At 36.4% G+C, this 23,295-nt stretch overlaps 1 protein-coding gene across 3 annotated transcripts in view; it reads left to right on the forward strand.

The window, feature by feature from the left end:
- LRPPRC (leucine rich pentatricopeptide repeat containing) overlaps nt 1-23,295 on the forward strand; it is a gene marked incomplete at its 5' end in the record, with an annotated part of 80,400 nt that overhangs the window by 54,564 nt on the left and 2,541 nt on the right. The window contains 10 exons of one of the 3 annotated variants that reach the window (XM_080614881.1): nt 1,665-1,807; nt 1,917-2,007; nt 5,768-5,891; nt 9,596-9,684; nt 13,022-13,226; nt 14,908-15,047; nt 15,211-15,326; nt 18,226-18,300; nt 19,659-19,743; nt 23,041-23,183. In XM_080614881.1, coding sequence (XP_080471007.1) covers nt 1,665-1,807; nt 1,917-2,007; nt 5,768-5,891; nt 9,596-9,684; nt 13,022-13,226; nt 14,908-15,047; nt 15,211-15,326; nt 18,226-18,300; nt 19,659-19,743; nt 23,041-23,183 — 1,211 coding nt within the window. Of the gene's footprint in view, nt 1-1,664; nt 1,808-1,916; nt 2,008-5,767; nt 5,892-9,595; nt 9,685-13,021; nt 13,227-14,907; nt 15,048-15,210; nt 15,327-17,269; nt 17,352-18,225; nt 18,301-19,658; nt 19,744-23,040; nt 23,184-23,295 lie in introns of those variants that run through there. The other 2 variants (XM_080614882.1, XM_080614883.1) reach the window with 2 other exon arrangements.

Here is a 23,295-nt window from a genome sequence, read left to right on the forward strand (position 1 = left end):
TAGTCCTTAAAGCCAATCATTTTATTTTACTTAGGGTAGTCACCAAGTTTGCTGCCGCTTCCAAGAAGCTGAAGCAATGACAGAACTTTGTTGCAAGTGGGCATGGATCTTGAACCAGTCCAATTACATATCCATGTGTTTTTTTAAACCCATGCTGTGCTTTGGGAAGAAGAGAACATTGCACTGTAATGTTTCAGTATTTCATGGCAATATTGTTTGCAAAGCAACATGTGCTGCTTTGAAACTCCACCTTAATAACAATTCCAGAGAACAACATTCAAGCATGTCATGCTGCTTCCAAGGTTGCTGCTCCAGCTTTTCCTTGTGTTTTGGCTTAGTCCAGTAGAGACTGAGCTACTGAAAAGCTGAAGTTCCCTAGCTAAACAGTTGGAAGAGTAGTTGAAGAGCTGCTGGTTTAGGCTGAGATATTGCCGAGCAAACGATTCATTACACCATCTGCCTTCCGGCTCTGCCTTCTTGCCTTGCTTCTCTTCATTTCTGGGATTCTGAATTAAAATATGGAATGGACAGATCACAGTTAGCAGATGTTGAGGTTAGGTAGCTGTGAATAGGATCTACAGTCAGAAGCCAATGCTGTTCTGGTGACTTACGATAGGAGACACAAGAAGCACCCAATGTATGTAGTTAAGTAGTAGTTAACTTTTTTCAGTCAAAAGGTCCAGCTTTCTATTTATTTGCAGTTAGGTACAGTGATGCATGTACAAATTGCTGTTCTTGTTGAAAACAGTTGAATTATTCTGTGAATTTGGCAGCAATTATTTTTTCTCTTTCAGAAAACTTAACCTTTTACAGTCTTCAGATACAGTTGGTTTGGTTTGATTTTCAGGGTTTTTCCTTTTAGCAAAATGAGAGCCTGAAGGCCTGAACTTCTGGGATGTAGATGCTTTATCCCAGTAGCTACATAACCAGAGGATGTAATTTCAAGAATTTCAGAATAGAACTGAGAAAATGATACCTTAGAGGGTTAATGTTTTGTAATGACTTAGAAATTTTTGTAGTTGTTTTTATAATTAACAATGAAGAATATTAGAACTGATGAGCCAGGAGGTGCACTTTTGCAGTCTTTGTGAGCCGATTTCTCATTAATTTGAAGATTCCTACTATCCTTTTGTTGTTTGCATCTTTTAGCATCCTCTGTGTTTTAAAAGTAGTTCAGAACTTCTTGGGTTGATGATCTTAAAAAGCAGAAGTATATGATTAGTTGATGAACCGTAGAATAGTTAGGGTTGGAAAGGACCTTAAGATCATCTAGTTCCAACCCGCCTGCCATGGGCCGGGACACCTCACACTAAACCATGTCACCCAAGGCCTCATCCAACCTGGCCTTGAACACCGCCAAGGATGGAGCATTCACAACCTCCCTGGGCAACCCATTCCAGTGCCTCACCACCCTAACAGTAAAGGATTTCTTCCTTATATCCAATCTAAACTTCCCCTGTTTAAGTTTGAACCTGTTACCCCTTGTCCTGTCACTACAATCCCTGAGGAATAGTCCATCCCCAGCATCCTTGTAGGCCCCCTTCAGATACTGGAAGGCTGCCATGAGGTCTCCATGCAGCCTTCTCTTCTCCAGGCTGAACAGCCCCAACTTTGAAACTCTATTCTAAATGTGCTTTTGTCTGAAGATCTGAATCTGTTTTCAGATAACAACAATGACTGGAGAAAGGCTGAAGCTGTTTGGACTAAAATTCAAGAAGAAAATCTTGTTCCTCGTGCGAAAACGCTAACCTTACTGGCTCAAATACTTGAAAAAAATGGTCAGGTTGTTCCATTTGAGGTACCTAAGGTAACTGGCATTCAACTTTCTTAGCTAACACCACTTTTTAGTATATTTCTTTCCGTTGAAAAATGTTAACATATAGCATTACGGTAATTGAAATAAGTTTGTTTTAAAGGTTGGACTTCATGAAGATACCGAAAGTTCAACTGTTTCTAGTGAAGAAGAAAGAAAAATAAGGATGCTTTGCAGGAAAAACAATGCAAAAGGTAAATTTTCCCCCTCTCCCCCCCTTGACATTAATTTTAAGATTTCAATTAACTACAGAGCAACTTACCCACAGATGCTTGCTGCTTTTTTTTGTTGGTTTACTAGTATGTTAAGAAAGTTACATGATAACATTACCTGCCAATGTTATGTTTCATCACCTGTTACGAGAAAGATATGCTAAATATTTAAAATGTCATTAGAAATGCTGACTTCTAAATGCACATTTGAAAGCCAGTGTATAGAGAAGTTGCCAATTTTAAAATTACCGAAGTACTGCTTGTCTGTAGTTCACTTTATACTGTTGGGTTAACACCATGTTCTAGGTTTTCAAATGTATCTGTTAAACAGCAGAAACTAAATTTATGTACATTTCTGTGGTTCCCTGAAAATGTAGCTTTTTGGTCAAAAATTTTATGGTGTGAGACATGAGAAGTGTAGTGAGATGAAAGACTGATACCAAATGAAATAGCTGGGACATGTTTATGAGAGGCAATTACCTATTAAAAGAAGCTGTTCAGAGATTTTGTATTTGCCCCTGCTGTTGAAGTCTCAATAAGATCAGATATGGTTCCAAAGTATACATCAGGTACCTTACTGAAGTACAGATTTGACGAAGAAATTAAATAGACAAGATTAAATGAGATGGGACTATGTTACAGAGATAACCATTGCTCTCCTCCTAGCTGGCTTTTATCTGTTAGTCTGTTTTCTATCCTCTGATGTTGCAAGGCTGTTTATTTCTATCTGAAGGGAGAATTCAATGTGGTGCGTAGCATTTTTAGCTTCTTTACAACTAAGATTAAAGTTGTCCATGTTTATCTGTAGGATTTCCAAACTTTTTCTCCTGTTGTGCCTTCCCCAAAGAAATAAAGGCTATTAAAAAAAAAAAAAGAAGATCAAAATGTGACCCACAGCTTGCAGTTTTAAACCCCTGTGCCTGTGGGTACCACCTCACAAATAAAATGGCCTTATTGAGAGATCACTTCACATCAATTCTGCTATGAAAAATTAACATCTTTTCTGTGCAAACTTCCTTGCCTCCGATAAGAACGGAATTAACTTATACATGGGTGTTTGCCTTTGTATATAGAAGGAGTGTACTTCATTACAGTTCCTTTAGCTTAGTTTGTGTTTAAATCATTGGAAATCCATTCCTGTGCTTCTCATCCCAAAGCAGGGTCACAGAGTTGGAACTTGATTACTGGACCTCTCAAAGTGGGGAGGACATTAGTCCATTTCTAGCATTTGCCAAGATGCAGAGTATTTTAATGTTCTGGAAATCCTTATTTCTTCACCTATACTATGATATATAAACAGGTATCTCACTTTGAAGCAGATAAGAAATAGAATTAAATAGATCTTGAAAATGCAGGGAAAGAATGAGCTTCATCATCATTCTTACTTTATCCTTATAAAAACATTGTTAGCACAGGATTGTCTTCAATAGAATTAAATAGAATTAAATAGATTTTGCTGAATGAGAAAGATATATAAAGACAAGATACCTAGGTTTTTTTCTTCCCTGAGTGTTAGCAGGGTATTTTACAGGTTGGACATGCTGATTTTTAAACTCATGAGTTTTAAAAATAAGAATCTGTGAGCTATTCACACACTTCTGTTAGTGAAATGACTCTGTAGAGTTATTCAGTTGCACGACCACTGATTAGAGGTCTGGAGTCTGGATATTCTGTATATCGGGTGTGGAATCTTATGTATATGAATTCAAGAATTATGTATTATGGCAGACAAAACGTTTTCAAGAATTTTCTTCATGCTGGTAAATTTGGAGACTCAAAAGAAAACGAGAAACACAAATATTTTCACTGAAAACATTTCAAAATTAGTGAAGTGCATCATATAACATTATTCCTAGGAAAGTGTCCTGTGCCTTTGATATCATAAATGATCAAGTAGAGAGGAGGAGGAAACTAAATAGGGCTTGGACCTTGCAGGGAGACTAATTTAAAACAAAACTGTGAAATGTAACTGCTAACTATCAATGATAACATTTGATACTGAATTTATCAGTAACTTATTCCTGCATATTCTTTTACTTAAAGATGCAGTATTTGAGAGGAGGTGGTCTAGAGCTACTGGGAATTAGCGGGAAGAGAAGACAAATGTTGGGAAACAATTCTCTTGGAAAAAATATATACTAAAAATATATATATAAAATATATACAGCATAAACACTAAGTTGTCACTTTTATATGACAGTATAGTGTAATTTTGATGTGAATGTAGTAAGGCAGAATATAACTTTTTATCAGCATCAGCTTTTTGATAGGAAAAATATTAATCTGGTTATGTAACTAATTTCACAAATTTATCAATTCTGACATGGAGGTGTTTTGAAAAGCTGTTCCCTGAAGTGCTTGATTTATGCTAAGTCATATTTTCATTTTTATCATGATTCCTCAGTGTGAGAACTTGACTCTGGGGGATCATGTTACACATATCCCAAACAATTGCAATTGCTGAAACAAATTTGACTGTCTTGAGAACTGAGACTTTCTTGGCAAGTTGTCACTTTTCTAACAAATCTTTGTACTTGAAATAGCTACTAAAACACAGTATGATTTTGAAACCAAGAACTTTCTCTTTTGAATGCTATTATACTTTAATAATTTTAGATGCCATTTGAAGAAGCTTTAAGCTGATAATACCTGATCAGGCATGCATCTTAATTCAAGACTCATGTAGGTATACTACAACCAGGCTGCAAGTTGCACAGATGATCTTTAAGGTCCATTCTATGATTCTATACTCTTTGGCTGAAGAAGTTTAACATTCAAACCAAAGGGAACACCAGCAGTTTTGATTTGGGGAATGCCAGCTCAAAATTCCCCAGCACACTGTAGTAAATGGTATTAGTATGACTCTTCTTGTGACAGTAGGATTCAAATGAGATGTGTTCATCTTTACTTTCAAAGTATAAAAAACCTAAAGTGCCTAGCACTGTTATTGTAGCAATAGTACAAGTATTTCTGTAAAGTTTTAAGGGTTATTGTGGCTATGATTTGCATTAGCAAAGGGGTTATTTATTAAGTTTCATTAAATGAAACATGCAAGCGCAGGTTAGATATAAAAGATCATTTGTGGTTTTAACACAGCTTCCTAGCATACGTTACAGCCTGGATGGCAGTTCTAGCTGCGTGTTTATAGCCGCATAATCTCGTTTCAGAAAAATAAATGACTGAAAAGTGTGCTTATCATTTTTTTCCCCCTTTTTGGTAACATCTTTTCATACACTGACAGTTATTGTGAATGCATGAAATAAAACTGTTAATCAGTCAAACAAATGCAGCATAGTTTACTTGTTAAATATCTGTATATTTGTAAATTGTATGTTTTGTATAAATCTTGTCGTAGCCAAATAATTTGATCTCCCCATATTGGAATCACCTCCTATATTATTTGTTAAATGCTGTTATGATCATGCACCAGACACTGTAACTATATACCCCAGAATTAGGTGTTGCTTTAAAAATCCTGAGCCTTCCCCTTCTAAACAGCTGTGTTGGTATTTCAGCAGCAGACACATATAGAAAAAGAGCAGTAGCAAACTTTGTGGAGATATGTGTTCATTGTTGTATGTAAGCAGTTTTGAGCAAGCTGTGACAATTAGCTTTGGGCTCTAAGATGTAAGGAGAGGATAAACAGATTTAAGATGGACCTTTTCAATGAACAAGTGATTTCTATCTATGATCAACATCATTGCAATGAGACATTTAATTATGGCTTTTTTTTCCTTTCTAGAGGCCTACAGTATTTTCTTGAAAATGCAGAGGAAGAATGAGCTTCATCATCATTCTTACTTTACCCTTATAAAAGCATTGTTAGCACAAGATTATCTTCAAGATGCCATCAAAGTGAAACGAATGTAAGGCTTTTCTGTGTTTGGGATATCTGTTGTTGGGTCCCCCAACAATTAAGTTGGGTGAAGCATGGTTAAAATAATTTCTGGATCATTTAAAGGTAAGTCCTTAACTTTCAATAGGAAAACAGGTCATGACTGATAATTAGGAGCTATGGTAAGAAATATGCCAGTGTTTCCTAGGGAGATATTCTGTGTATTAAAAAGGTACTAGAGTGACAGTATGTATTGCTAATAACTCATTTCAGCTAACAGTATCAACAAACGTACTTGGCATCAGAACTGAAAATCCACCCTCCTGGCAGTCTGCCTTTTCCTCTTTCGAGCAATATCCAAACAGACAACATTCCTTTACTTAAGTGCCCCTGAGCCTTCGCCTCTATCCCCATCCCTCTGCTGTCCTACCCTACCCACACTCCCTGGCAGCTGGCTGCCTGCCAGATGCAAAATGGTACATTTGACTGTAATGCCGGTGGCTAGGAGATGACCATAAACCTTAGATCCAACTCTTAACACTTCTGAAATAAACCCAACCTGCTGACATCTATTATTAGAATCAACAGAATCAAATTAATCTTTAGTGAGTTGCATGGAACACCACTTGTTTTAATTATTGCCTGTAATGTGTGTTCTGGTCAGATTATAGGCTTCAAAGTACAAGTGTTACTACTTATCAATATAAAGACAAGAAAAACAAAAATCTAAGTGTAAGTAATTTAAGTCATTAAGTTTCTACAACTAAAACAAGAACAGTGATTGTCATCAAGCGTGTTCTCTGACTGAATACACTGAATTTGAAAGTGCCTGTAGGTAACTTACATGATGCATAAAGCACTATAAAAGCATGGTAATTTTTAGAGTCAACTTAATCTTTGATATCTGGGAACGTTATAGTGTAAGACAATGTTTATTATTTTCATATTTTCTTTAAAAGTGTTTAGACCAAAGAAATGTCTTTCATTGAAAAAGTATTTGACATCTGCATTCAGAAGAACAAATAACGTTTTTTCAAAGAGGTCTCAGTAGCTGGGCTTCATGGGAAGGAATGTTTGTGCTTGATGGATATATGGCTTATATCAAGGAGAAACTAAGACAGTTTGCCACATTACACTCCCTGAAATGGAAGTAACTGATAAGTCTGCATAAATAGAAGATGGAAAGAAGATGTTTTTAGAAGTACAAAAGAGTGTTGATAAAAATTAGGTAGTTTGTGAAACATTTACACAAAATATGAATGTATCACAATGTATTGAAAGATTCTTCAGGGGAGAAGTTTAAAACATTCTACTGCATTGACTGCTTCCCTGCTCAAACACAGTTGTAAGAAAGAAGCACAAAGTATTGCATATTATCAGCAGTAATTGGCAGATTGGAAGAGCAGAAAAAAGGTAGTGGCTTGTTCCTAGTATTTTAATGAATCCGAATTCCCACTTTAGATAAGTGTTTTAGTATGTAAATTCAAAATGCAGGGGTAAAAATAAAGAACAATAAATTGTCAAGACTAATGAAGTTGGAGATGTGTTTCAAAGGACACACCTCTGAACCCTGAGTTTTTTAATAAAAAAGAGAATAGGACTTGGTAAGAGGTTCTGTTCTTCATCACTGGTCAAAGCCAACCATCGTAACCCCTGTGCTTTTCAGAACTCTCATGCTCCATCTTGTAGCATAGAAATGCCAAATAATGACATTGTAAGAAACTTGTAACAGCTCACTTGCCTCAAGACAGAAAATGCTTCATATTGGCAGTGTTCAGTGTGTTTATCTCTGTATCTTTTTTCTAGTAACAAAATGATGCTTACATTAAACATTTTCAAAAGTCTGTAAGTTTCAGATTATTCACTGAAATAGACAAAGTGATTGTGTGAGTGCCCATGGTTGGGGAATAGCAAATCTGTGTGGTTTGCACACATTTCTGCATGCTTGACAGTTTTTCCAACCTCGTATTACAAAGAGATTACTCCTACAAAGCCTAAATATGTGCAGTGGCCTGAAACTTGTGCAACTTCTAATATTTTCATAAAATACAGGAAAGCTGCCTTCGTTTATATAAGCTAACATCTTTTTCTTTTTTCTCTGCTTGAAGGCAAATTTGAAATTTAAATAATATTTTGAGTGCCTTACTATAAGCAGTAGCATAGGCAACAAAATAAGTGGGGTTTTTCTTTGAAAAGGTCAGATAATTTTAAAACTTCCCTCCTCATAACAGAGCTGAGGAACTTCCATGCGGGAGTGATGTGGCAGAAGGAAATTGCACTCCTGCTCTGCATTTGAATAAAAAAAAACCCAAACCAAACAGCCCAGGAGGTTACTAATATGTTGGTCAACCCAGGTCTAGTTGTTTTCACATTCTAGCGCTGTGTATAGGAATATTTACTGCATTTAGTCCAAGAAGTTTTAAATAGAAATTTAGGAGTATTGGAATGATGGATTAGTTCTGTAATAGTAGCTAACATCTATTTAATCACACTAAAGATTGGAAGATTGGAGAAAGTAAATCCTTTGTTATGTGTAATTTACAGTCTCATGCATGAATTGTTGACTTAGGGGCTTTGACAGATGGGACAAAGGGAAAAAAATGTGGAACTGAGCAGTGGGTGCTTAGGCAGGGATTAAGAGGATTGGTTGGGAGAGTAAGAAAATCCCAGAGTCCAGTGACTGCATTTCTGAGCCTGGGAGGCTGAAAGTGACTGAGAGGATAGTCATATTGTGTGCACTGTGGAGGATTTTCTTGGGATTGAGGAGAATAATTTAGCAATGACCCTGCTTACCTCCCAATCCGCTCAGCCTCTAAGTTCAAGTAGGTAGGCTGCTCAGTTGTTTGCCACAAGATGATCAGTGAGGTTTATCTTGATTGCTGATATGGTAAATGGCAATGCCCCCCTTTTGTGTGTGGAGATTTTGTAATCTAGAAATGAACATTTGTAAACTTATCCTTATATATTAAAAATGTGGCTATCTGTCATTTGGGAACGGGACCATTTTGTAGTATAGGGTCAATATGATTGCTGGTTAGTCTCTCTTGACTAATTTTCAGTGAGTTAGAAAAGCTCTAGCAGTGTTATTAAAGTAACGATTCTCTTTGCTATAGATCTGTGAAGTTTTGTATTACAGGAGATGAAGAATTGATAAGTGAAATACAGTTTTAACATGGCTAAGGCAGCAAATGCAGTATGTTCACTTTAAAACCTGTATACATCTAGATGACAGAAATTTGAAAATTAATCAACCAAATGATATGGTGTTAGTTCATAATATGCTTTAGTTTATGTTTAAAATATACAGTGCTGAAAATAAATGTTTCATTTTTATTGCTGAAAGAATAGTTTTATATTTTATAATTATGGTGACTATTGAAAAAAGAAGAAAAAGTATCCAGCTTCGGATACAACAGAACAATGCAGGGCATGCAGTTATTTTAGTCATCTAATATGTCAGCATTCAAGAATCTGAACCGATTGTTTAAAAAAAATCTTGTACTTTGTTTCTTTTGTTGCTCACTTCCAACTTTGTCATCTGTCAGAATGCAAAAAAAAATTATCCTTCTATAACCATTGACAGGATAACACAAAAGCTGTCTCCAGGTCGATATTTTGCAGCAATATTTTTAACATACGAACAGTAGTTTTTATAATTTCACCTTGGTGCTCAACCATTTATTATCGTATCAGAAGCATGTCAGTAATTCCTTTCTAAATGTCTGCTTCTTTTAGTGCTGAGACCCACATCAAGGGCTTCACACTGAACAGTGCTGCCAGCAGCCTCCTCATCATATCGCAAGTTAGGCGGGATTATTTGAAAGGTATGTCACAATGCTTGACCTTTACGTCACATTAATGCCTCTGCAGATTTTTCTTGTAACGCCCTTCGAATACTTGGATAAAGGAGTCCATTTAGCAAATTACCTGCTTATCAAGAGCCTTTTGTGGTAGCTGAGAGACGTAAATTACTGTACATGCATTTATAATACAGCTTGAATATGAATGTACTTGTCATTTGACCACTTAGTCCAGTTTCCATTCCATTTAACACAAGATGGGTTTTCTTAAGATGAATCACAGCTCTTCAGACATGCAAAATTTGTGCTCCAGAACGAGAGAAAGTACAGGCTTTCAAGTGCGTTAAAATTCACAGCACAAGTCATTTTGCTTTGGAAATTAACATACTTTAGAGCATCTGAAACAATTCCCAGCAGTTGTTTCTTGCATGTTGTGTTGGTTGTGTGAGATACCAGATGAGTTAAATTGACTGTTAAATGTGCATGATTGTGCACTAAATGATTATAATATTGGTTTAAAAACTTAATCAAATACTTTTTAATAGTTCTCAATACCAACAGTAACAAAATATTCAGTTTGTTTTTCTTTTTAACATAAAAATGATGATCGAAAAGGAAATGATGGCTGAAGAGTACGTAAGGGTACCCAGCAAGATGGTGGGTAAAGTTTACAGTTGTGTTATTTTAGTTCTTGGCATTGGTTGTTTTGCGGGGAAGAGTTCAGCTCCACAGGGTTGAATTTTACTTGTTCAGTTGTGCGGTAGAGCTCTGGTGAGAGAAGGAAACTCTGCAGGCAGGTAGTTTTACATGCAGTGCTGTGTCTTTTATCCCTGTGCAAGCGTGCAGTGTTGGTGCGCATCTCTGTCAGTACCTTTAAACATACTGACAACATACAAATGTACGAAGAAGATGTATTACACTGGCTTGGATTTTACTTTCATACCAGAAAATACAGTTTTGATACTGCCATCAGTTAATTTAATTTATTTCCATTATGCGTAACTGTAGTAGCCCATACCTGTGTAATATCAGGTCCATTAACATACTTTAAGACGAGCACTGAGATGCATCTTCTCACGTGTACTCCTTCCTGCAGATGATAAACTTGTCTTCTTCTCAGTCACTTTCCCCTTCAGTCTCCAGTCTGACGTCATTGCCAGGTGTCATTAACTGAAATATATGTGGTCAATGCAATTCCTTCCCTTGCTCTTGGCAGGTCTTAAGTTTTTACAGCTTTCAGGGCCTTCACCTGACTTTCCCGGTTTGATTTTACTCTAATCCGGGTTTGATTTTACTCTAACAAATCTGCTTTTTCTTGTCCAGTATGCAATGAATTTTTGCCAGTTCTTCCTAAATATTACACTGATGAAAAATCTCCCCTTCTTCAGGACATCACTGATGTTTCTACATTACACCAGTCTCCTGTGCTAACTATATGATTACTTTTTAGCTAGCATACTAAATTCTCTGCCACAACAACCCTCTCCCTTGCAGTACCCTAAAAGTATTTCTTTTTGCACAATACGAACTTTCTCAAGAAGTCTCTGGAATTCCATTGCTTTGCAAAACTGTATTTTCCTTTACCTTCTGCATTGAACAAGCTTTACTTTGGTAATTTAATTGAATAGTCCAACTTGATCCTTGTTTCTGTTTTGAGAGATACTGCTGCTCTTTTTGTAAGAGAAGCCTTGAAAATGCAAGCTACTAAATATTTCAACCAGACTGTCATTTTCTGATTACCCAGAAAAATTTTGGGTACTGTCTTCTTGTAATCTATTGTTAGTTAACTACATTTGACCTGTCCTGTGATGGCTTTCACTTGTGTGAAATTTGCTTGCGTTATCATGTCCTCATTAAGTTCACCATCATTCTTTGCTGTATAATGTAGGTCCCTAAGTATACTTGTAAGAGCTGTAATATCTTCGAACAAGACCTTGGTAAAACCCAGGTCACTTGAAGAGTCAGAACTTGGGTTTCATGGTAGGGAATTGGTAGGAAAGCCTTTTAAAAGATAAATGGTCGGTTTTCACAAGCACGTAGTTACCTGCTTTTATGTACTAAGAAATCAAGGGCTTAAATTAAGAACTCAGATTAGGAGTAATGGATGCTTTTGCATAAGGGAAAATAAAAAGATAGCAGCAGAATTATCCAGTATACTCCTAGTACATAACTTCTTGCAGTAGTGCTGCACAAATGAAACTTCCAAATCTTCCTCTGTGTGTGTTATTGAGAAGGCTGGCATGCTCCATGCAAAAGAGTGTGGATTTACAGTGTGGACCACAGGAGAGCATTTGAATTCCAGTGTGTGTTTTAAGTTTGCTTTTTAAATTTAGGGAATCTTGTCCCTGATGGGTTGCTCCTTTTCTTTCCCTAAAAAGAAAGGGGTGGAGGGGATGAGAGGGAGGGGAGCAGAAAGAAAATTTGCTGTGGAGTGAGGTGTTAGGCATACAGGATGTTTTTTCTTCCTCTTTTGTAAAAGGTAATACTTTGTTTCTGCACTACCTGCATATTGGAATGTTAATGCTGTGGAGTTCAAGTGGGTGTATATTATAAGTGTTATCCCCTGGTATTATAATTATTATCTGTGACTAATCCTGCCTATGTTGGTAAGGAGTGAAAGATTTTTACCAGAGGGGCATGTCTTCCTGTGTATGTTTGCTCATGGATAACGTAAATTGACAAGAATTCTGGGTAGAGAAATGAGGGTGACTACAACTGTGATGGTTTGGGAAATTTATGGTAGATGGACAAGAGATTTTGTATGTTTTTAACATAGGTAAGTGCTATAATTGCAGGAGTTTTTGAGGAAACTGTCCGATTTCAAGTTTGTTTTTGTTCTTGTGTAGAAACTGTCCAGTGCTTTTATTTAAAAATTAAATGTTGGTAAACAAAGTTTTGGTGCACACTTAAAAAGACAAATCTGCATACCAGACTTTTGCAATTTCAGTAATGAATTACGTTTTAAAACTGTTCTTATGCGCACAACATTTCGAGTTTTTTAAAGAAAATTGATTATAGTTTGGGGAAAAAACAATCTGAAAAGGCCATGACTTTATGGTCATAAGGGAGGACATTTATGACACAGATGCTTTCCTTGAGCTGGGTACTAAATTAAATTTTAGAAGTATCTTAATTTTATTGATGAAATAATTCAGGTTAAAATGCTGTAGTACCATTGAAAGTTTGTTAGTGTGTGTATATATTCAAGTTGTTATTCGCTATAGCAGTTTTGGGGCTTAAGTTCAGCAAGAGAATTATTTTCTGTAAATGTTTTTAAAAGGGTAGGGTTAATGATACCAGCAGCATGGTTGCATTCTGAACTAAAATCTGACTTTTTCCCTTGCTTCTTTACCATTGTTAGATGCCATGGCTGTTTTAAAAGGAACACTTGACAGCGGCTCCTTGCCTAGTAGATCAGCACTTATGGCTCTCATTCAGTCTCTGGCAGAAAAAGGAGATCTAAAGAACCTGCAAGCGCTTAAAGACATGCTGGAACACACCACTAAAACAATTGGTATACCTCCCTCACTAATGGCTAATGCTATTGCTTTGGCTCATACTAAAAAGTAAGTATTTCTAGGACTAGTATATGTAATTCTTTTATGCAGAGTGGTGGGAAATTGCTTGCATTATCCATTTCATTATCACAGTGTCCTAGTTGTTAAAATTCTGGTCAAGTTGAGCCATTTTGCTGTGCAGTTCTGTTCTGGTATCTTTTCCCAAACACATTTCAGGTTGAAAATGACTTAATGAAATACAGGGATAGCTATGAAGCATTTGGGAGGGCATATGGTCTTCTACAGTGGTGTAATTTAGCTTTGGTGCCTTTGTTCTAATATACTACACCTACAGAAATCTGCTACCTGTTCCAGTAGTTGAAATGACAAAATATTATTCTTTCAAAATGTGAAAGTCAGACATATATCTTTGGAGTGCTTTTTTTTTCTAGTTATAAAAAAATTGTCTGCTATGCTGGTTTAGGCCACTGTTTCAATCATGATAATTATCCCCACACTTTGAGCATCCTTTGATTCAACTGTTTAATACAGTATCGTCTTCTGCCTAGCATTTCTGCTTTAGTTGATACTGTGGTACTGTGCTAGTTTATCCTTTGTATAAGGGGAAAGCACTTCTTGGAGAAAGGACATACTGTGAACTTCTCAAATATGCTTTGCAGGAGCCAGTCTTCAAGAATCCTACATACCCTCTTTTATTTCAAACCAATTTCATCAGGTAGAGCTGCTGTGTAACTCTGCAGGAAAGCTGTAGGACTGTGTACTACATAACAAACATGTGATTGCCCGAGGCATGCAGACCAGAGAGAATAGTCACTGGAGTGTTTGGAACAGCAAGAAGACTTGAAGGAAAGCTGTGCAGGCCCGTTCCAGTAGTGAGCTCACTCTATTTTCAGCTACTGAAAAACGATCCGTCTATAGAGGACTGATCCTGTAAATACTTAGATCTGAGTGGTCCTTGGTACACAGTTCTAGTGCATTGACTTTTACCTAAATTAAACACTATTCAACTATTCACTATTAAACTATATGAGATACTTCAGAATTTGTCTCATAAGCTGCGTATTTTCCTGTATTTCCATGTCATAAAAGCATTGCAAAGTCATGCTGTGTTCTTAAGATGTAGATTGGTGGCAAGAATGAAAAAATAAATGGCTATGTGCAGGTGCAGGTTATTTGAACAGCATCACCTTTGCTTTTCCCATACCACAACTAGCCTGAACCTATGAAAAGACTTAGCAGCAGCATAATACACACTTTATATATTCTTAAATATCTTGCAAATGACATTTAGTGTTGCCTTTTGCATCTACAAAGGCAGGCAGGGGAAAAATTGGGTAAATAATTAATTGAATATCATTAAAAAAAATTCAGTTGCATGCATTAATTATTCAGATACTTTTCGTTAATGTTCTGGTTTTGCTTTCTAGATTAGCAGAACACATTTTCCTAAAGCAGATGGCAGAACTTTTCTATCTTACTCAGGCAAAAAGTGTGTCAAAATTGCTTAGGCTTTGTGGAAGTTAAAGGTCAAAAAAAATCATTTATGGGTTAATTTATTCATTCAGTCACAAATGGTTTCACTTTTACAATATCTGAGCGGAGTGACAGGTACTCAACCATTCTGGGAAATATAACCTTAATGTAGAAAACAGAGAATTTAATATAATTGTTTCTTGAGGTTTAGAAATCTTGATTTTGGAAACTAAATGAGTTCTCTCTCTTTTCTTAGGAATGGCCTTGATGCTGCCATGGAATACCTTGAGCCTCTGCTTATCTCTGGTGCACAGAATCCTGATCAAGGTGTCCAAAGTATTTCCTATTTGTTGAGAAACGTGTCTAAGGAAGGACTAGAACCAGCTTTGGAAAAATGTAAGTTAATTGCAATGATATTTAAATATTCTGACTAGACAGAGGTGTTACGAAAGAGCTATTACATGTTAAACCTGCTCAGTCACCATAAGTCATGCCTGTGAAGTTTACAAAAGTGTCTTTTCAATCAAATTTTTTTCCTTATATACCCATCATTTTGCAGTTGGTGTGATGGCAGAACAACTGGCCACTCAGCATGGAATTTACAGACCTGTCACAGATCTTTTCCTTCAGTATGTCAGTGCAAACAGAGTGGAAGATGCCAGATCACTGATACAGGTAATGACATAGTAAGAGAGGTACAGAAATGCTCAGAGCTTTTCAAAGGTTAACTGAGAAATTGTCGAGAAGAGGTGTTGTATAGCATAGGTTAGTACTAGTATGCTTTTGAGTTAGTGTGCGTAGCAGTAGCACAATTTAGGCTATTTCAAACCACAGGCTAGTGCTGTAGTACTAATACTAGTAGTGGGTGCCAGAGTCAGAGGGTACTTTGTCTTCTAACAACCTGAAGGGAGTAAAAGAAGAGTTGTATACTGCTTGAAATTCCATCCAAAGCAAATACTCTTTTATATGTCTGCTGTCTAGAAGCTGTTGCTTCTTGCAGAATGCTTGCAAACCATTTCCTTGCAACTACTCACATAATTTCTTAAGTGCTGTAAACATGATAATTTACAGCTGTACAGTTTGTGAACCAGAAGCAGACAATGTCTGCTTTTCATGGACTTTATTTCATTTGGTTGCTATAACATTGTATATGCTGTGTTCAGGGTTTATTAAGAGCTGATTTTGCTTTCTATTCACTTGGGTGTCACAGATGCATTAACAGACAAATGCTGGTCTCTGGGCCACAGTCTCAGCTGAGTTAGCCATCTTAAAGGGATGAGACAGCTGCGTTCATGCCATTTTTATGGAGCTAAGGACAAAGCCAAGCCAGAGGTGGGAAGATGGGAGTGTGCATAAACAGGCTCTGTCAGGGAGGCTCATCCCAGCAGGTGGCAGTCCAGCAGTCCACCAGCTCTGAGGATTGTTCTGTATGTGAGGCGTTTTACCATCTCTTCATAGTGCATACTACTCATTTACCAGTTTCTAAGTATTTTAAGCTGCTAAACAAAAAGCTCTGCATCCTCCATCCAGCTAAGACCATTTTTTGAGAAGAATGCATACCAACGAATGTGTTCAGTTACTTGTGCTACAGTGTGAGGTGTCTTATTTGTATATTCCCTGCTCTGGAATATTTCTTTGTTTATTGCTTTGCCTAGCTGCTCATCTGAGTATTAGGTTAAAAGGCAACTACAGTTTTTATATAAAACCCTCTTGCTATATAGCATGACACATAAAAATAGAAAAGAATAATCTCATGTTATTTTTTACTCTTCCTAAATTTTTTATAGCTCTTTGATGCAATGAGTGAAATCGAATGAGTGAATGCAAATCGGTTACAATTTCTTGCTGCTGTGAAGAAAGGGGGGAGTTGCATTTTTAAGTAAAATCTGTAAATTATTAATATTTTTCAAAACATGGAATAATTTCCATTCATATATTCCTAAAACTTGTTATTACGCACCATACAACTGCTGGAATTAAATTCGTGGCTCTGTAACATACTTGAGATAACATTTATACACTATATCTTGGGGGAAAACTTTTAAGTATTTCATGTTAAGTGGACATCCACAAACAAGGAGGAGTTGAAACTTCTGTGTATATTTCTGTGTATATGAGAGAATCTTGGTTTTATATGGTGCAGGAAACATTTTCAGTTGTGCTAAGCGTTTTTGGCAGCTACTATGGTTCAAGTGTTCTGCTAATAGGCAACTAGAAGATAGGAATAATCGTTGTCCATTTGTTACTTTCTTGAAGAGTAATTCACAATCTAAATGAATTATTTTGCTTGCAATAATCTGACATACTAGTATACACATGGAGAATCCTCGCTTTCAGAAATGCATTTAAGAGGCTATTTAACAGTTCAAGAGACAGCAGCGGTGTCTTTTTTACTGTCTGGAGTGCAGATGCTTTTACTGACAAAGTCAGAAGTGGTTTGGTGTTTCAGCATGAAAGGGGGCTGTGGAGAGCATTTCTCCAACTAGGCTGTCTTTTTCCTCGCACAGCACCTACTGACAGTAGGTGAGAATGGCTAGAATCCATAACAACATGTCACAAGTTTCTTCCATGAATATTTCTCTTGTGTTTATCTCCAAAAAGCTTTTTATTTTTGTCAGAAGACTGCAGGTATTTTTTTGTCTGTTCGCCTGATGAAATGAGGCTACACACCTTTTCACTTGGACCTTAAAGAGCTTGTCAGACCATGTTATGTAATTTCTTGTTTGCTGAAGTCTGAATCACTAATTGAATGTAGTAAATTGATGGTATGTGCATTTTTACATACGCAATATTCTCTTCTTCCTGTGCATTTTGGTACTGAAAATGTCTTGCAGCTGGTAAAAAGCCCTGTGCGTCGTAAGAATCTTGAGACTCATGCCTTTGAAGAAAATACACTACAATACTGTCTTGTAGATTTTATTTTGCCCTTTTGCCTAATGTAAGATGCATTTTTGATTTTTATCTGGTCTGTCTCAAACTTTTCCAAGTTCAACTTCTCTCTCTCTCAAACACTGTCTATTGCAGTGAAAGCCTTTTATAAAATAGAGAGATTGAAATCAGTCCTTTGTATGCATAAGTGTAGGTAATTATACTTTAAAGAGAACTTGCTTTGTACATTTTAATTTTTATAAAGAAACGAGCAGTTATCTCCCTGACACCTTATTAAATGTATAATTAACCTTATGATCCCTAGCTCACTTGTGAATGCTTGGCAGTATAATTGGAGAGGAATAGTGTTTCTCTTTTTCATTCTTTTGCAGTCCTAAAACCATTTTTGTGGTATGTTGAAATATTAGTTTAATTCTTTCCCCTATTGTTTTAAACAAACTTTATACCTTCCATTTTGAAACTGTGTTTATCAAAACGGTGCATGAAACAAACTTGTTTCCTGTGTTCAGTGGTAATTTTCTGGTGGTTTTGGAGTTGTTGGGTTGGTTTTTTTCAGCCTAATGTTCTGTTATTACCTTGTAAATAGGTTGTATATTAATATATTATTTTAAACATCTGTGATTAGTAATTTTGCTTATCGCTGACGTACTCATGACTGCTACATTAACTGTTCCTTTTTCTTTAGAGGTGCGGTGCGTTAGTTGAGGAGAAGAGAACTTTTATGAATTTTATGGCTAGACTGGCATCTAGGCCTGGACAGGTATAGTATTTGTTCGTGTATTTCATTTTATATGAAGCAGAATACTATTTCATCAACCTTTGAAGTTTTAGACCTTGAACTTCATAGTTGACAGCTTTATCAGATTTCTTGGGGAGGGAGAAGGTTAATAATTGGAGCTGATTACATTTAAAGGAACAATTTACTTTATGGAGCATGATGAAAAGGAGGGTGTAGTTAATATTTTTCTATTGTTTCAGTAATTTCCTGCATTTCTGACGTTATACTTTATATCTTACAAACATTGTGCTTTAAATGTTTTACTGCACTCTCCAGTTCAGTCTTGCAGCTTGAAAGTACTTACTTTGTTGGCTACATTGTGTGAATACAAATGCAAGTTAAAACCTCAGCCTCTATCTAATGATAAAATGCCTCTGTGTTTACATTAAAAGGCACATTTCATATTACTTGTGTCGTGGTTTAACCCCAGCCAGCAACTATTGGTTTTAGGTGGTTTGGGCATGTTTCTAGTTTGAGTATCTGTTTAGATTCCTGGCACTTTGCTCATTCTCTATAAACCACAAAACCACATTGATTTCTCTTTCGTTGGGGAGCGGCGTCAGGAGACAGTTAATACACAAACTAGAATAAATACCTTTCAAATGAGGGAAACCGCACATTTATGTTGTGTAAAAATTGCCATTAAATACTCCTAGATTAAAACTTTTGTTGAAGTGGTGTTAAATATGATGATGATGATAAACACCATCTTTTGGTGTCTGTAGAAGAAATCAGAAAAACTTGACATTTTCTGGCTTTTCAAGCTGAAATTTTAGTAACTCATTAGAAGTTGATAGATAAAGATGTGATAAAGATGCTATTAATTTCTATAAACTTCTTTTAATTCAGGACCTGAGATTTTTTTGAAACTGGAATCGGAGGTTGAGGGAGGGAGGTTCCAGATTTAAGCACATTAGTGATCTGAATTCTTGAAAGCACTGATCATGGCTACTGTTGACCTCTAGGTCTGGAAAGCTGCTGAGTGGTTTGCATGATTTTTTTTAATTGATTGAAATTCTGACATATTCTCATTAATAAATTAATTGCTTCCTTTAAAAAAACAGTGAGAAACTGATGTTAAGAGTTATCGAGTAGGGAGTTTAGTCCCATATTTTGTTTGCTTTATTTTTGTGCCTAGTTTCTTTGACTATTTTGTATCTGCCTATGAAATTTTGGGAAGGAAGTTATGTCTGCTTTAGTTGTACAGGCCATTCTTTTCTTATCAGTGCAGTTCATTTCACTTAAAAGATCTGAAACAATTATTCACACTTTGGCAATTTTATTTTATTCTTTAGCATTTGAAGTTAATGCTCTTTTTGTCTGTGTATTAAATTTTGTAGGCAAAGACGATCGAGACACTTCTGGAACTGATTCCTAAGCATCTAGATCCAGAAATTGCATACTGTTACCTCATGAAATGTTACGGTAATGTATTGTCCAGAACAGTTCTTTAGTAAGAGCTCTTGAGACATTCAGAAAAGTAATGAAAACCATTAGAACTAATATCAGTAATGTCGAAGGACCTTATTGTTATAGTGTAGATTTTTTATACCTGTTTTAATTTAGTCAAAATTAATATTCCAGATGCCTTCATTTGGATTTTCCCAAGTAGTTGGTTTGAAGCACTGATCAGTTCTCATTATAGTTGGAGAGGCATAGCTCTTAAAAAATCAAGTTGCTTATTTAAATATGTTTATCTGCAACTTTCACCCATGAAAATCCAGCACGTAGCCCCTGTGGCAACACTCAGTTGGAAGCTTATGTCTCTGTACTGTAGTGCTGTTTGCCTTGTGTGCTCTGTTATGGTCCTCCAGTTTTATTATAGGTGTAAATACTCTTCATGTGTTATATCTTTCTGCTTGTAATACATGACAGAAGCCCTTGTGCTCCAGTCTATCACAGAGGAAATATAATAGGAATAACTTAAGTAAAATACTTCAAATCCAAATCCAAGGTATGCTGTTAAAGAAATACAAGTGCTGTATTTGAATGAAGTTGTAGAAGTTTTCATGATGTAGTAGCTAGCTTGCAAGTTTCACTTGCTTAGTAATGTTCAAAACAGCAATCACTACCATAATGGTTTAGCCCTATGGATTCATTCACAGCAGGATAAGTTTCCTAACATGTTTTAGAAAACAAAAAAACCTGCCCTTTTATCACCAGCATGTACTTGCTGCTTTATAGTTAACATTAGCACTTTACTCCTTTTACCCCAGTAGAAACTCCATAAGTGATTTAAGTATTTTTTTCAGTACCCTTGCCAACTGCATCATAATACAACAATTTCTTAAAGAGATTGCAGAGAATCAGTCACTTGCTCTATGATATGTAAAACAGTGGTGAGAGTGTATTCAACATGCAAAGCCACACTGTTATGTGATGAACAGATGGTTGCTGTAGTTTCTTAGGCAGAGATATATCTGGCTTGTGGCAAGTTCTGGAGGAGACATTCAGTACCAGCATGAAGAGTTTTAAAAGCTGTTCCCAGGTTATTCTTTACAAGCATCTCGCCTGTACGAGACTGGGATTTCCACTCCAGTATTGAGTAGAAGAGTGCCCATCTTGATCTGCTTCACCAGGGCTGGTCTGGTTGAGTCACACTAGGGCATCTTTGGATTTTGTATTGTATATTTCTGTTCTAAGAAAGTCAGGTGGTGTCCTATTCTTAGGATATTCAGGGGCATTATTACCATGTATAATATGTGGTGACAGAATATAGTCAGACCTGTACACATGAACAACAATTTAGCTACCTCTTTCCATCATCCCTTCTTTTTCATTTTCGATACTTTCTGAAGTGGTGCGTAGGTTAGTTTCATTTGGCTGTTAAAATGATCATTAGCAAAATATTTAGCACAGCTGAAATTTAGTAGGCTTTGCCTGGTTGTATTCCAGCCAAGAGGGCTAGAAATAAGGTCTTCTATTTAAAAGATTTTAATTTTATTTTACCATTTTAGAGTTAGTATGCTTTAAAACATGATTTCTCATTTTGGGCCAAGTCCAACCTTGTAGTATTATCATTTTCTAGAGAATAAATAGTTTTCCTGTCAGGTCCATTATTTACTTGTAATTATTTAGAAAGGTGAATGAAAGATAACAGAGTGCTATTACCACACTTGGTTACTGTTGCTAGTTATGAAAATAAATGGACAAACAAAAATTATGTATTTAGCAAAGATACAATAGAACGTAGGCCACAGCTGAAAAGTCTGATTGTATATCAAACATCCACAACTGAACAAATAAGGGGACATTGACTCCTTTCCCTATCCTGAGATAGGATTCAGGACTGCCAGGACTAAACTTCCTCCATCTGGTGAGGTGCATGATCTTTTATGTATACCTTCTAGAAAAGGGAAATGTGTAAAATCACATTTGGGTGGTCCATTAAATGCTACTTAAGTATTAGGTCTTTTTTTTTGTCTTGCATACAATAAATGTATCTATTGTAAAGAAATAGAAAGTTAACAATTTGTATTAATTTTCTATTGTTCTCAATTTCATTAGACCATCACTTCATGCAGTTTTCTGCAGTAGCCTCCCACATTCATAAAGTTGCTCAGCCACTTGCCAGATATGACTGGAAAGCGTTTTCTCATGAGAATGGGACACAAGCTGTCCATTTCTGCATAATTAAAGTTGTTGGTTTGGTTTTTTTTTTCCTTTAATAATCATTGCTTTTGTAGCCCCTTCGCTTGTGCAGATGGCGTTTCCAAATGTGAACAAGTAAGACCTGAGACAGCTCCCATGCTGGAGCTGTTTGCATTTTCCCAAGCAGCAAAATGAATTTGACTGGACATAATGGCTTGCTTTTGATTCACAAGGTGCTAGGTAGGAACTGTTGTACTGCTTCTAGGACCCTGAGGACAACAGTGAAACTGTAAGGGATCACTTTAGTTTCATCCTGATGCTTCTCAAGCAAATATCTGAGCAGGAGAAAAGTCCATGGCTAAGAAAGACTCAAAGTAAGGGGAGAATTTTATCCCCTCTCCCAGTTTAGAGGAAGGAAAAGCATACACCCCACTCTTCTACAGCTAGAAGTGAATAGTGGTTTAAATAAATGAAGAATGGATTAGCTAGAACCTGTTGCAGGGCATGGTGCCTTCTATGGAATATCCAGAAGAATGTTACTGGTTACCTGAGCAGCTACAGTTTTAAATAGTGTTAGTAGGTCAGCAAAAATTTTCTCCTACTCAGTAGGATGCAACGAGTTTTGTGTTCTAACATGAGCATCTGACCTTTGCTTTCTTTGTTCCTCTAGATTATAGCTTTGATGTAGCCAGCAGTTGTAACTAGCAATATTCTGCCCTTACTTAAGGGAATTAAATTCTGTCCTAGATTTTTCACATTCTGAATTTGGGTGGCTTTTGGTTTAGCTTTTGGTTTTATTTTTTTATCATTTGCTTCAGAAAGACACATGTGGCTCTGTGTCTCACATTCTAGAGTGGTGTGTTCTTACCATGCAGCTCCTACTCTCATGTGGTTCCAGCATATGCTCAAAGGAATTGATCATCCAGCCTCCAATAAAAAGGAAAGCTAGAATGGCTGTGTTCTGTTCTTTTATGTGAATTGTCAGTAGGATATGAAGAGTATCCGGAATATTTGGAATACTGTATATTAAAATATGTATAATATGTTTTGGCAAGTAGTAGGAGTGCATGACATCATGGAAACAGGTGGAACATTTAATCACTGGGGTTTGTTTTTGGGTTTTTTCCTCAGAATTGGATGGGGATGTTGCTTCTGTAAAGGCTCTGTATGAGAAAACAAAAGAGAAGAATATAAAGCTGCATGAGCTATCTCTGAAATCTGTAGCAGCTTTTCTGAAGAAAGCAGGAGAGCCTGTCCCTTTCACTGAGCCCCCTGTGAGTATTGTCTAATTAAGAAATAGATCTGCAGAATTGTGTATGTTCAGTGTTAATAAAACAAATTGCATGAATGATTACATGGGGATTAGATCTCTGCAGAGCCTCCTCA

Source organism: Psittacula echo, assembly GCF_963264785.1.
Source record: "Psittacula echo genome assembly, chromosome: 4".
Classification (NCBI taxonomy): Eukaryota; Metazoa; Chordata; class Aves; order Psittaciformes; family Psittacidae; genus Psittacula; species Psittacula echo.